Source organism: Rhinopithecus bieti, unplaced genomic scaffold, assembly GCF_001698545.2.
Source record: "Rhinopithecus bieti isolate Rb0 unplaced genomic scaffold, ASM169854v2 scaffold_23869, whole genome shotgun sequence".
Lineage (NCBI taxonomy): Eukaryota > Metazoa > Chordata > Mammalia > Primates > Cercopithecidae > Rhinopithecus > Rhinopithecus bieti.
This window is the reverse complement of record NW_016810959.1, coordinates 1,120,814-1,136,115: the sequence shown is the minus strand read 5'-3', so window position 1 is coordinate 1,136,115 and position 15,302 is coordinate 1,120,814. Positions and strand designations below refer to the sequence as shown.

The following is a 15,302-nucleotide window of genomic DNA, read 5'->3' as shown; positions in this document are numbered from 1 at the left end:
GATGTCCCTTCGATACACTGATTTCATTTCCTTTGGATGTACACCCCGTAGTGGGACTGCTGAGTCTACAGACATCTTTCTATGATTGATCTTGTTAGTATAAAACCCAGGAACCTTTGCACATCCTTCAGGAGGGCAGAAAGGAAGCAATCCTATTATAACTGAGATCAAGTTTCTTGCCATCCCTTTAATTGGGTAAATTTAATTTGTTTTAAGATAATATCTATAAAGCATCCAAAGTAGGACCTGGCACACAGTAGGCACTCAGCAACATGATTTGCTTGCTTCTGAGGGCGACCCCTCAGCTTGCTATTCTTGCCTTGCCGATAGCAAGCAGAAACCTGAATATGGGGAGGCACTTGTTCAGATCCCCATGGGCCTCACACAGTGGGCTTTTCAGAAATTCTTGAGCAAGAGGAGTATCGGGCATGAAAGTACCCAGAAAGTTCAGCCCCTCATTGCCTCAGCAGCTGACAAACTGGCCTCTAGGGCTGCTGGAAACTGCATCCTAGTTCCAATCACTGGCAATTAAACTGCCTCCTCACTTTCCTTTCCAAAACTGCATAATATTCATTTGGGATTCTCCAGCCACCCCTAAGAGACAGTTGCCTTGGTGCACATAGCATCCCTTGGTTTGAGGCAGTAGGAAAGAGAACCAAAGCTGAGACTACTGTCTCTGTAAACCCTCAAAAATCCCTTAAGACACTTCACAGAAAGAGGTTCTGGTGGTTTGAACTATCTCCCGCCTCTGCTCTGTTCCAGCTTTGAAAGGACCCTTCCTGGGGAGCTCCACCAGGGGCCTGTAATTCCCCATGCTGTGTGAAGGCAGCAGCCACATGTGAATGTGCGTGTGTACGTGTGCATGCAGGCGCGCTTGCTTCTCCTCTGTGTGGTGCATAATGATTATCCAGCCTGGCGAAGGAGGTGTAATAACAGGGTAGAAGGCACAGATAATAGGGCCTTTCTGGCACAAGCAGCAAGTTCATCTGAATCCACCAGAATCCATTTGTTGGAAGACAGATGGATAGGAATGCGGAAAGGTAGACACCAACCTTTAGTTTTCAAATACATTTGCTGCACGTGGTAATTAAAGCTATTTTTAAAACTCCCTAAGTGTCAGCCCTCCCTTTCCCAAGCATTTTTCTGTCAAAACTCTGCAAAACGGCAATACGCTTGTTGGGAACAATTGATTCATATCTAAAAACATGGAGTCTGATTCCACAGCAATGGCAGGTTGTCTGTCTACAGAGAGTTGGAACTTGAACTGTAGAGGATCTGGAGTGGCTCCCACAGCCTTGGCTGAGCTGTAATTTAGTGATCCATGGACACATGTTTCTCACTCGTGACACTATAAACTCTCTGAGGGTGAGGGATGCATTTTTCAAATTCTTATGAGCATTGGTGCTTCACAGGTGTTCAGTACATGTATGACGAATGAACAATAGCTTGTCAAGAGTTATGTATCATGGGAGGGAGAGAGGCCATGAAAGAAAAAGGTAAGGACCACTGAAGAATCACAGCATAAGTTGTATGCAGTGTGGAAAGAAGGAAAGGCCATGGAAGACATTAATAGGTATTGCAAAAAGTGGGGGAGGCAGTAATTTGAACTGTCTTAAAGGATGCATGAGACTTCAGGAAGAACGAGGGTCGCAGCAGGCCCAGAACAGAACTATAAATGCTGTGATATGGATTCATAACAAATAACAAAAGGAATTAATTCCTCAAGTCTGTGTGTTTTCTTGATTAAAGTACAAAGGCTAACTTTCCCATAGGATGTGAGTCACTTGTTACAAAGAAGAGCTATCTTTTTTTTTTTCTTTTCTTTGAGGCGGAGTCTCGCTCTGTGGCCATCTCCTCTTCACCACAAGCTCCGCCTCCTGGGTTCACGCCATTCTCCTGCCTCAGCCTCCCAAGTAGCTGGGACTACAGGCACCCGCCACCATGCCTGGCTAATAGTTTTGTATTTTAGTAGAGACGGGGTTTCACCGTGTTAGCCAGGATGGTCTCCATCTCCTGACCTTGTTATCCGCCCACCTTGGCCTCCCAAAGAAGAAGAGCTATCTTTTAAGAGTGCTTGCTGTCTGCCTGATGCTGTGCTAGGCCACTTCCTGTATGTTAGCTCATTTAATCTTCATGACTGTCCTAGGAGGTCTGTCCTAGCAGGTAACTATCACAAAGTCTACTGAGTAAATGATGAAGATATGGCTCAAGGAAGGAAATAAAACAGTCATAGAAGTGGTCAGTATTGGAGCCAAAATCATATCCATGGTGTGTTCTCAAAGGCTGTGATCTAAAGCACAATGGTATGTCACTTCTTCCTCAGTCCTGCTCCCCAAACCCATCATTTGTGCAGCTGCAAACACCCTCTCCACAGGGCTTTTCAAAGGGCTAAAGAATGATCCTGCAGAACAATGATGACCTCATATATCTGCAACCATAAACGTTAAATCTCATAGGTTCCTTTAGGGCTGAGAAAGAAGAACAGACCTATTGTGATTAACACATAGAAGTGCATTTCCAGTAAACAGGGTTTGTTTCCTTCATGTATTCCTCATGGGACTTGTATAAGTTTATTTGTGTGGGCTTTTGCCAGGTTCTTTCATGTTTTCCACAATAGATTTTAAAAATAAGGCGCTAATGTGCAAAATAATATGAAGGGTAGAAATCTAATAAAGCAGACCCCTCTTATCCTCGGGGAATGCATTTCAAGATCCTCAGTGGATGCCTGAAACTGCAGATAATACCAAACCCTATATATACTATAGTTTTTTCTATCCAATAACCTAGCACTGGGTGACCAATGGGTGGTGGTGCATACAGTGTGGAGACTCCGGATAAAGGGATGATTCATATCCTGGGTGGGACAAAGCAGGACAATGCGAGATTCCATCACACTACGCAGAACAGTGTGTGATTGAAAACTTATGAATTATTTATTTATGGAATTTTCCACTTAATACTTTTGAACCTCAGTTGACAGTGGGTGACTGAAACCATAAAAAGTAAAACCGCAGATAAGGAGGGACAATTGCAATAAATTAACAAAAGTTTCATTGTAAGACTTTCCATAATACAAACTATATTACTGTTTCTAAGTTATGAAAAATTCAAATATTGCTGGGATTCCATAACTTATTCAGCATTCCAGTGCTGGGTGTGAGAGGGAAGATAAGGGGGGAGCCATGTGGCATCAGGTATGTAGCTCTTAAATTCGAAGTCACTCAGATCTCAATTCCTGATTCTGCCACTTACTAATTATGTGGCATCAAACAGTTTTCTTATCTGTAGGATGGTATAATAGAAGTTGGAGTTCTTGAGGGTTCCGTGCTCCCAGCTTTTTTGGCATTCCCCTTCTAGGTCACATACCCTCCTGGCAGCATCACCTGACATTGACCTCTCCTTCCCCTTGAAATGGTTTCTTCACTTAGTTTCTGGGACCACCGCCTACCTGTCCTCCTCCTCCACCTCAGGCTGCTCCTGATCAGCATCCATGGTGAGTTTCTCCTCCTTTCTCTGGCTTGGCATGTCCCAGAGGTGCCAGGGTTCGAGCCTCTTCTCATTTTTAGTAATGCAACCCCTTTGTGGTCTCATCCAGTTGCATGAGGTTAAATATCCCCTATATGCAGATGGCTCCCAGATTCATATCACCAGCTTTACCCTCCCTCTGAACTCCAGACTCATGGAGCCGCATGTCTAGTGTCTACATACCATCTCTGTGTAATGGTCTAATAGGTATCTCAAAATCAACAGATTCAAACCAAATTCCTGATCTTACCCCTCAAATAGTCAATCTCCTCATCTCAAGAAATGTCTTCTCTTTTCAGTTCCTGAAGCTAAAAACAAATGAAAATCCTAGAGTCATACCTGATATTTCTCTTTTCTCATAATCCACACCTAATCCAACAACAAATCTTACCTGCTCCCCACCCCAAATATATTCAGAATCCAACTACTTCTTACCTCCTCCATACTACCTCATAGTCAAAACCACCACCCTTCCTTTCCTAGATAATCACAATAGCCTGATAAATAATTTATTTCATCCCTACACCCCTTACCACCTCACTTACTCTTAAGGCAGCTACGAGGGTATAGTTTCAAAATATATATATATATAGCCATCTTTTGCTCAAAACCCTCTCCTTGCTTCCAACTTCACTCAGAATAAGAATCGCGTCTTACAAAGGCCAGAAAAGTTCTACGTAACCTGGCCCCCTGCCATGCCTCTAACCCCTCTCCCACCACTCTCTCCATCATTCACTGTGCTCCAGCCTCTGTACCATTCCTAAAGCTTACCCCCAGACTCCCACTCAGAGACTTCACACCTGTTCTCTCCTCCAACTGGAATGCTGTTCCCTCAGATACATGCACAGCTTCCTCACTTCCTCACTTCTTCAAGTCCCTGTTCAAATGTTACCTCATCAGATAGATTTCTCATGGGCACCCTATGTAAAGTAGAATCCATTCCTTCTCCCTCTTTTTGCCTTACATGATTTTATTACACTACATAGAATCTAACAAATTCATCAAATTATAAATGTAATAATTATCTGGTCATCTGTCTTGCGCCATTCAAAATATGCTCCACGATACCAGGAGCTTTCTGAGAATTAAGTCAGATAATAAAGATGACACCTATAATTAACCAAGATGGAGTAACAGGGATTGGATTTACCCTCTGATATGAAATAACCAAAAGACTAGGAAAAACCCATGAAAAAATAGTTTGCAAGACACTGGAAAACAGGCAATGAAGAATAGCGATCCTCCAAGACAGGAAACAAGGGTTTTATGACTGAGCTAAATCACTGCCTTTAGAGAATTTCCATGCCACAGTGCAGGTGGGGAGAGGAAGCATGCAGAACCCAGCAGACTCCACGTATTAAGGATATGGACCCGAGAGACTGGAAGAGCAAAGCAGTTAGAGTTTGCAGGAAAGAGTACTAGAGAGGAGAAAACTGCACAGAGAGAGAAAAATGTGGTCACTTAGAGAGGGTCCCCCATAGCAATACTGAGCAGAGTGTTGACCAGAGCATGCATGTAAGGAGACTACCTGAGGCTGGTAAAAGAACCGACCAAACCAGTGTATGGAGCTCACTCAGAGCTAGGAAGAGTGTTTCTTCCTACCATCCAGACTGGAAAACCTCATACTTCATGTGCATTGAGCAAAATACTTAAGTAGTCTAGCCTCAGCAGTGTAAAATAATTAGCCCTAGACTGAGTTTTACTTGAGAAATACCTATTAAATCACAAAAGCAAGAGGATCAACTATTTCCAAATAACTGTATCCTAGAAAAAAGAACTCAAGAATATGTATAGGAACACAAAAAACAGCTAGCACTCAACAAAGTAAAATTCACAAAGTCTGGCCATCAATCAAAGGTTACCAGGCATTCAGAAAAACATAAGCCATAAGAAGAAAAAGAATCGATTAAACAAAACTGACCCAGAACTAAAACAGAATTAGAATTAGCAATGACTTTAAACAGTTATTATAGCTACTTTTTTTACATTCAAAATGTAAGTAGAGACATTGAAGATTTAAAGAAAAGACTCAACTCAAACTTCTAGAGATCAAAGCTACAATGCATGAGATTTAAAAAACACACTGCACAGAATAATTGGCAAATGAGACACCAACAAAGAAAATGTCACTGAATCTGAACACATAACAATAAAAATTATGCAAAATAAAATAGAGAGAAAAAAAGAAGAGGAAAAGAACATCAGTAATATGTGGGATAACTTCAAAAAAACCTAATATCTGCATAACTCAAAATCTTAAGTAAGAGTATACGGAGGCAGAAAAATATTGGAAAATATAAAAGATCTTTTTCACATTTTGCAGTAATAATGGATTAAAGTTTTCATGAAAATTATAAATACACAAGTTCAAGAAGCTCAACAAAGTGCAGACACACACAAAAATAAAAACAAGAAAACCATGCCAAGGTATGTGATAATCAAATTGATCAAAACCAGAGAAGGAGAAGAAACATTAAAAGAAAACAGAGATAAAGAGCATGTTATGTACAGAAAAACAAAAGTAATGATAATATCAGATGCTTATCAGTATTAATATGAGTAGGAAGACAGTGCGGCAACATTTTTAAAGCACTGAAAGGAAATACTGTTAACCTAGAATTCCATACCTAGTAAAAATATCTTTCAAAATGAAAGTGAAATAAAGTCATTTTCACACATACAGAAGTGGAAAGCATTCACCACCAGCAGAACTGTACTATAAGAAATGTCAAAGGAAGTCTTTCAAGCAGCAAGAGAAATGATAACCAGATCAAACTACAGATCTTCCACAACCAAAAAAATAAATCCCGACCCTGAAATAATAGCGGCAGAGAAAAGTATTTACAGATTACATTATTATTATCTTTAAATTTAGTTTTTTTTTTTTTTTTGCGAAGCGGAGTCTCGCTTGTCGCCCGGCGAGCTGGAAGTGCAGTGGCGGATCTCCAGAGCTCACTGCAAGGCTCTCGCCTCCGCGGGTTTAACGCATTCGTCCTGCCTCAAGCCTCCCGAGTATGACTGGGAACTATACGACAGGCCGCCACTCCACCCGGGCTATGTTTCTTTGTTATTTTTAGTAAGAGGGACGGGGTTTTCCAGTGTTACCAGGATGGTCTCGATCCTCCTGACCTGCCTGTGATCCGCCGTCTCGGCCTCCAAAGTGCTTGGGATTTGACAGGCTTTCGAGCACGCGCCCAGGCAAGATTATTTTCTTATTACTTAAATCTCTTTAAAAGATAATTGACTGTTTTAATAAACATAATACCTATGTATTTTTGTGTATATAACACATATAAAAGTAATATTTATTATAACAATTATATCGAGTCCAGGAGGGTAACATGGAGGGATACTATTGTAAGATACTTATACTGAAATATATGTGGTGTAGTATAATTTCACTTAAAAGTAGATGATGGTGAATTAAAGATGTATACTATAAATCCTAAAGCAACTACTAAAATTTTTTAAAAGAGTTATAGCTCATAAGCCAATAAAACAGTTAAAATAGAATCATAAAAAATTCTCAATTCATCCATAAGAAGCTTTAAAAGAGAAAAAAGGACTCAAAGGAAATGAAACAAATACAAAACGGCAAGAAGACAGGCTTGAGCCTAACAATATTGACGATTACATTCAGTATAAATTATCTAAAATTCCTCAATTAAAAGGTAAAGACTGTTATAATGGATAAAATAGCAAGACCTAAATAAGTGCTGCCTCCAGGAAATATACTTAAACATAAAGAAACAAGTATGTTAAAAGTAAGATGGTGAAAAAAGGTATTATGCTAACACAAGTCAAAATAAATATAGAATGGCTGCAGTAATATCAGATAAAGTATATTTCAGAGCAGAAAAAATTACCAGGGATAAATCCTAATTTATGTCCTAATGATACAGGGTTAATAAATCAAGAGGACATAAAAATCCTAAGCATTTCTGCCCCTTGAAATAAAGCTTCCAAATCTATTAAGCAATAACGGATAAAACTGAAAGGGGAATAAACAAACTCACAATTAAGGATGAATATTTTAATGTTCCTCTCTAAATAATTGATAGAAAAAGTAGACAAAATAATCATAAAGGATACAGAAGGCACAACCAACACTCAACTAAAATGACCTAATTCACATTGATGAAACATTCCACACAACAACAGATAATGGATCCTTTTCACGTATACTTGAAATATCTAGCAAGAAAGACAATATACTGGCTATCAAATCAGTCTCAATAATTTTAAAAGGACCCAAATAATAGAAACTCTATCCTGTAGCCACAGTGGAGTTAAATTAGAAACCAATAGCAGAAAGATTTCTTTAAAATCCCCAAATATTTGGAAACTAAAAACATACTTCTAAAACCCATGGGTCAAAGAAGGAATCCAAAAGTAATATAGAAAGTATTTTGAACTAAATAATGAAAGCACATCATATCAAGATTTGTGAGATGTCACTAAATCACTTAAGGGGAAACATAGCAAAGAAAAAGACAGGTCTTAAATCAATGATCTCAGCTTGTTCCCTAGAAACTAGGGGGAAAAAAGAGCAAATTAAAGCCAAAGTAAACAGAAAAAGAAAATAATGAAGACAAAACAATAAACTAATATAAATGGAAACTGAAAAACAATAGAGAAAATCAATGAAATTGAAAACTGGTTCTTTGAAATGAATAACATCAATAAACCTCCAATCAGACTGATCAAGAAAAAAAGAAAAGAGACAAGTAATGAATGTTATAAATGAGAAAAATCATATGTCTATAGATTCAACAAGTATTAAAAGGATAATAGCAGGATATTATGAACTTCATACCTATAAATTTTTTTGTTTGTTTTGTTTTGTTTTGTTTATTTGAGACAGAGTCTCACTCTGTTGCCCAGGCTGGAGTGCAATGGCACAATCTCGGCTCACTGCAACCTCCACCTCCCGGGTTCAAGTGATTCTCATGTCTCAGTCTCCCAAGTAGTTGGGATTACAGGGGTGTACCACCACACCTGGCTAATTTTTGTATTTTTAGTAGAAGTGGGGTTTCGCTATGTTGGCCAGGCTGGTCTGGAACACCTGACCTCAAGTGATCTGCCTGCCTCGGCCTCCCAAAGTGCTGGGATTACAGGGGTGAGCTACCATGCCTGGACCATACCTATAAATTTGACAACTTAGAGGAAATGGAAAAATTTCTGGAGAGACACAAATTACCAAACTTACTTGAGAACAAATAGCTAGTTCTATGTCTAATACATAAATTTAATTTGTAGTTAAAATATTCCTCTAAAGAAAACCCCAGGCTCAGATGGCTTCATTGGTAAATTCTAACAAACATTTAGGGGAAAAAAATAATAATTATTTATGAACTCTTCCAGAAACTGTAAAAGAGAGAATACTTCCCAGCTTACTTTTGAGGCCAGCATTATGCCAATACCAAAACTAAAGAAAGACATAAAAAGAAAAAATAAATAAATACCAATATACCTGGTGAACATAGGAGAATAATTCTAATCAAAAATTTAACAAATCAAATAGAACAATATATACAAAGGATAATATAATATGAAAAGTAGGTTTTATCCCAGAGATGTTGGATTGCTTTAATGTTAGAAAATCAGTCAATGTAATTCAGCATATTCTGCAAAAAGAAAAACCATATGATCATCTCAATAGATGCAGAAGCATTAGATAAAATCCATTATCATTTCCTGATAAAAATTTTCACCAGTCTAGGAATGGAAGAGAACTTCCCCACTCTGATAAAGAACATCTATAAACAACTTACAGCTAACCTGATACTTAATGATGAAACACTGTGTGTGTTCCCTCTAATATCAGGAATACGAAAATGATGTCTCCTGTCACCACTTATATTCAACATTGAACTGGAGGTACTAATCAGTGCAATCAGGAAGAAAAAAGAAATAAAAAGTATCCAGATGGAAAGGAAGAGGTAAAACTGTCATATTCCCAGAGGACATGATAGTCAAGAATATTTTCTCTAAGAAAATCCAATGGAATCTATGAAAAACTCCACTAGTATTAGTAAGTGGGTTTAGCAAAATTCCAGGATACAAGATCAATATGCAAAAATCAATTGCATTTGTATATTCTACCATTGAACAATTGGAAATTAAAATTTGTTTTAAAGTATAATTGTCAGTAGCACTGACAATATAAAATACTAAGGGATAAATCTGACAAAAAGACGTGAAAGATCTGTACACTGGAAAAGATAAAACATTGAGAGAAATTAAAGAAAATCTAAATAATTAGGGAGATATATCTTGTTTGTGGGTGAGAAGACTCACTATTTTTATGATGTCAATTCTCCCAAAAATGGAGTACAGATTCACTGCAATCCCAAATAAAATCCCAGTCAGTTTTTTTTAGAAACTGACAAACTGATTATAAATGTATACAAAAATTTCAAGGACCTAAGACAACCAAAACAATCTTGAAGATGAAGAACAAGGCAGAAGCCTAACAAAATCTAATTCCAAATCATATCATAAAGCTATAGCTATAGTAATCAAAAGAATGTGGGATTGGCATAAAGATAGAAAAAAATAGATCAATGGAATAGAATCAAGAGTACAGGCATTTTTCAGATACTACAGTAAAAACATATTCTTAAAAGATAAATTGGTAAGTTAAACTTCATAAAAATTTAAAATGTCTCTTCTTCAAAAGACAATGCGAGACTGAAAAGCCACAGGCTGGGAGAAAATATTTACAAAGTACATATCTGATTTTTACAAAATCTTTTATCCCAATATAAAAAGAATTTTCAGAACTCAATAATAAGAAAACAAAAAATCCAATATAAATGGGGAAGTTGTTTAAACAGATACTTTGCCAAGAAGATACTTAGATCTAAATGGCAAATAAGCACAAGAAAAGATGCTAGGAAGCATTATTAGTTATCAGGGAAATGAAAAATCAACATCACAGTGAGAACCATTACACACCCATTAGAGTGACTATAATCAAAAAGCCTGACCATAACAAGTGCTGAAGAGGATATGAAGCAATTGGAACTCTCAGCAACTTGGCAGTTTCTTAAAAAGTTAACATAAATCTACCATAGGGGTTGGTAATTCCACTTGTAGGTATAAGTCCCAGAAACAGGAAAGTATACGTCCATACAAAGACTTATACATAAATGTTCGTAGTAGCTTTATTTGTAATAGCAAAAAAACTAAAACAACCCAAATGTCCATCAACAGAAGAATAGATAATCCTATTTGTGGCTTACCCATGTACAAATAAATATTCCTCATCAATAAAAAGGAAAGAACTATTGCTATACATTGCAACATAAGATGAATCTCAAAATAATTTCATTGAATAAAATAAGCCATACCAAAAGCAGAAGAGTACATACTCCATAATTCCACTTAGATAAAACGCAAAGATACAAATAATCAGTAGAGCCAGAAACAGATCAGTAGTTGCCTAGAGAGTGGGAGAAAGTGGGCCAGGAGGGTGGCGTTCCTGAGGGCCATGAGGACACTTTTGGGGTGATGGATATGTTCACTACCTCTATTGTGGTTACGGTTTCCTGGGTATATACATATGCCAAATTTAACAACTTACATACTTAAATATTGTATGTATTGCATGTCAATTAAACCTCAACAAAGCTGTTACTTTTTCAGAAAAAAAGAAAAAGATAATGAAGGTGATACTCAAAAACAATGTCTGGCTCTATCTAAGGTCTAATAAATGGCAACTCCTGGTCTTCATTCAAGAGTTCTGAACTGGGGCTACAGAGGTAGTAAGATGTGCTCCCTGTCCTCAAAGATTTCTCAGTGAGGCTGGGAGAGAAACAAGTAAAACGATTATGACAAATATAATTGTTTTTGAGTGTTACTAAATTAAATTTGAAGATGGTAAATGGTACAGGGACTGAACAGTCCAACAGAATTGGAATCTTCAAAATAAAAGGAAGAAAACAATCTTTTCCTTCCCTCTCTTTCTGTGGGTCCCAAACAGAGATTTCTTAAAGCTATGTGATTCAACATTCATATCATGGTCTTTTTCTTTGTTTTCTTCAATTAGAGCATTAGCATCTTCCTCTCCCATGTTATACATGTGGCATGTAATCTTATTTTCATTTGTTTTACCTTGGTGTGTGCTTTAGGATAGGGAAGATTTGAAAGTCTGGAGTGATGTCCCTGGACTATTGACAGAGGCTGCTCTAAGAGCAAGGACTGACCCCTTGCTCACTGAGTACTTGTTGGTGACAAACTAGTGAAAGTGATAAGATGGGGACCAGGGCCTGAGGCTCAAGAACAGGAGAGCATCTAGGCAGAAGGTACTGAAGAAGTCCACACACTGGGATGACCTTGTCTTTGGGGTGGCAGATGGGGGATCTCTTAAGATCCAGTCAGATCATTTAACCCAGCGAGCTCTTCTATGTGTCAGCTCCTCATACTAGAAACTTTAGGGAACCTCAGAGAAAGCAGATCAGCTTGTCCAGGGAATCAGGCACGTGCATCAATTCCCCAACACAGTAGAACTGGGGTAAGGCTGTGAAAGAATCACCCTACTGGGGAAATACAGAAGTCCTTTTGGCAGAGGCAATGTTAAGCAGATCCCTGCAAGAAAGGGAAGTCCTAGACAATCACAGATTCAGAAGGACATGGCAGGTGGAAAGAAAAATGCTGCCAAAACCCCAAAGCTAGCAGGGAAAAATAAATACAAGAAACAAGAAGTCACTTATCCTTTTGCAGGGATGACCCATGAGATAGGAATGCAATAGTAAGAAGTAAATAAGGGTGCAAATGTAGGGTCAGGGTCATCCTGCAGAGGGCTGCAGTGGGCTGGATGATGTGGGCAGATTTCTTAAAGCTATGTGATTCAGCATTCACATCACAGTCTTTTTCTTTTATCATGCCTTTGTCTTTTCTGTGTCTGAGGAGCCAACCAGAAGGATGGTGACAGTGGTCTCTGAGATCAGGAGCACCAAGAGAGAGCCAGGTTTGGGGAGGATGGTGAGTTTGGAGAGAGACACGCTGAGTTTGAGTTGGTGATGGAGCTTCCAAGTGGCCAAGTCAAGAGGATCTTGAGTCAAGCTGGATCTCTGGATCTGGAGCTCAAGGGCAAGGTCTGGAATGGATGTGAGATGTGGAGTCACCGACATACGCTGACAATCGGGAAGAAGTGGCAAGGGCCTGCTGACTATACGTCCTCCCTTTTTAGAAGTCACCTCCTCCTGGCCCCTGCTGACCCACAGATCACCTCTTAGAGCCTCACTCTCTGATAAAACCCAGGTGCAAAGGTTATGTGTGCATACTCACATCATCCGTTAAGCACCTTAAACCATTTCCACCAAAGTATGTGTGTGGTTTGGTTCAATGTCTGGAAGAATTCATGTAACAATGGAAGTTGCCCAGCAACAAACAGAGTGCTTCAATCCCCATCACCCTTGGTTCTTCAAGAGGCTGGAGAGTCATACTGATTTTTCTATGGGAGAACTCCCTGAACAAAGTTCCCAAAAAGCCAGACCCACAGGGATCCCTGACTCTCCTGGCATCTGCTGGAGGATGCGTGGAGAGGAAACATTTTACCTCAGCTCCTAAAGAGGCTCCAAAAGCCACCCGCCTCATCCAGAGTCAAGGCTGACTGGGCTTGAACTTGGCAACATCTGATGAATGACCCATAGAGGTCCTTTCCATTGCTGAAACTCAGGACTTAATTGTTGCCTTTGTCTTTTCTCTGAGGCAGACAGGGAAATGCTTGTCAATGCAATTTGCTCTACACTATGTACATCGACCTGCCTTCAAACAAACCTTTGAAGAATCTATTCCTTGCTCAGGGCATTGAGGATTCAGTGATGAACTGAATCTGGCCATGCCCTCAAGGGACTCACAGTTCAGTGGCCACCTTGACTAACAGTTCATTTTGTTTTCCACAAGTTCTTTTGAATCCCCTACCCTCTCTAAGGTAATTTGCAACCTAATCAGTCAATTAAAATATTCTTTAAATACTTTTAGCAGATCTAAAAACACATCCGCTCTCCAGTGTCCCCAGAGTGGTGCCCAGAGACCTATAGGAACTGTCGGTAGGGCTCACACAAGGCTTCCTCTGCATCCAATTATTTCTTCTCCAAATAAACCAGGTCTGTAATATGTAACGCCAATACTCACACCTGCTGTGATTTCCAGCGTGGAGGAGGCCAGGGCCAGACAGGGTACAAGTAATGAAGAGCAGGCCAGGCCACCATGATCCCTGGTGTTGTCATTCCTCCCTGGGGCCAAGCTGGTGGGATGGTCAGTCATGGGAGAGACTTCCTATTTACTCCCTTTACATGGGTACACTTATCCCTACACGTACTGGTTGCACACACAAACATACCTACACACACATGCACACACACACATGCACATACAACTCACACAGCACAGCACTCACACAAACTCATATACAGATATATGCACTTTCATACATACACACCCAAACATATACATACACAAACTCACATATACACACTCATGCACACACACTCATACACACATGCACACATGAAATTTGCACATGCACACCCTGGTACATACACTCAACACATACAATTTACACACAAAGACACACACACACTCTTGTACATGCACAGCCACACACATATTCACTCATTTACACATGCACACGCTCACACACACACATACACTTGCACATGCATGCACATACCTGTCACACACTCAAACACATCCACACACATATATACACACACCTTCACGCAGACACATATATACACACACCTTCACGCAGACACATCCACACACATGGATGTTCACACACACCTACACACACACACAACTCATAAACACACACACACACACCATTAACACAGACATACACACACACCTGGATTCACACTCTCACATGCATGTGCACACCCTGAATACACACTCTCGCTCACACTCATGCACACCCTTACCATCCTGCATGAAATTCAGCCTTCCTCCCCTACTCATTCCTTTGCCCCACCACCTCTGCATCCCAATTCATGACCTGCCCTAACTGCTCCAGCCCCTGGCTCCCACTGGCTGCCTCACCTCACCTAGCATGCCTCATCCCTGCCACCACTGCCCTCTGACTTTTGACTTCCTCATGGACCCGGGTCAGGATTCTTTCTCTGGTTCTCACCTGCCAGGTGAGCACCCTGCTAGGTCAAGTTCAACTCTTTGAGTTCCTGCCTGGGCTAGGTGGAGCCCCAGGATTCACGACAGCCCCCTAAGTCAGAATTGAACCCAAAAGGATCATGCTGAGCTTTACCAAGGGGCTAGGGGCTCAGTCCAGGCTGTGCTCATCACATTTCTAGAACCCTTACCTCATTCACAAAGACCCAGTGGCTGTCCTTGGAAGCCAGGTTGGTCTCCACGGCCTGCAGAGAGAAAAAGAACGAACATGAACAGAAGCAAGACAGAAGCTGGCAGACACAGGATGATTGCCGAGACACAGTTTTATAAACATTGTTCTTAGAGAATATTTTCCTCACAAAACATGCCATCCCCCTGGGGCCTGCTCTGGCTGCCTTAGCTGCAAGAAGCTTCATCTGAACACAGACATCTGATTTCCTGCTCTCCCTCCATGCTCTCCTGCACCAGCCCAGAGCAAGATTAGATGCTTGGGTTCCTGCAGGCAGCACAGAGTCACAGGCACAGGTACAGCCTCCCTTCCCTAGGAATGCCTGCAAACACCTTTCTGCTGGGGCGCTTAAGGGATGAGTGTTATCATTACTCCAGGCTGCAGAATCAGGAAACTGGAATGAGGGATTTATGGG

The 15,302-nt window shown here is 40.1% G+C and overlaps 1 protein-coding gene across 2 annotated transcripts in view; it reads right to left on the bottom strand.

Moving 5' to 3' along the window:
* GRID1 (glutamate ionotropic receptor delta type subunit 1) overlaps window positions 1-15,302 on the bottom strand; it is a 570,596-nt gene that overhangs the window by 79,567 nt on the left and 475,727 nt on the right. For both annotated transcript variants that reach the window (XM_017893244.1, XM_017893245.1), the window contains one exon: window positions 14,850-14,903. In XM_017893244.1, coding sequence (XP_017748733.1) covers window positions 14,850-14,903 — 54 coding nt within the window. The remainder of the gene's footprint in view (window positions 1-14,849; window positions 14,904-15,302) is intronic.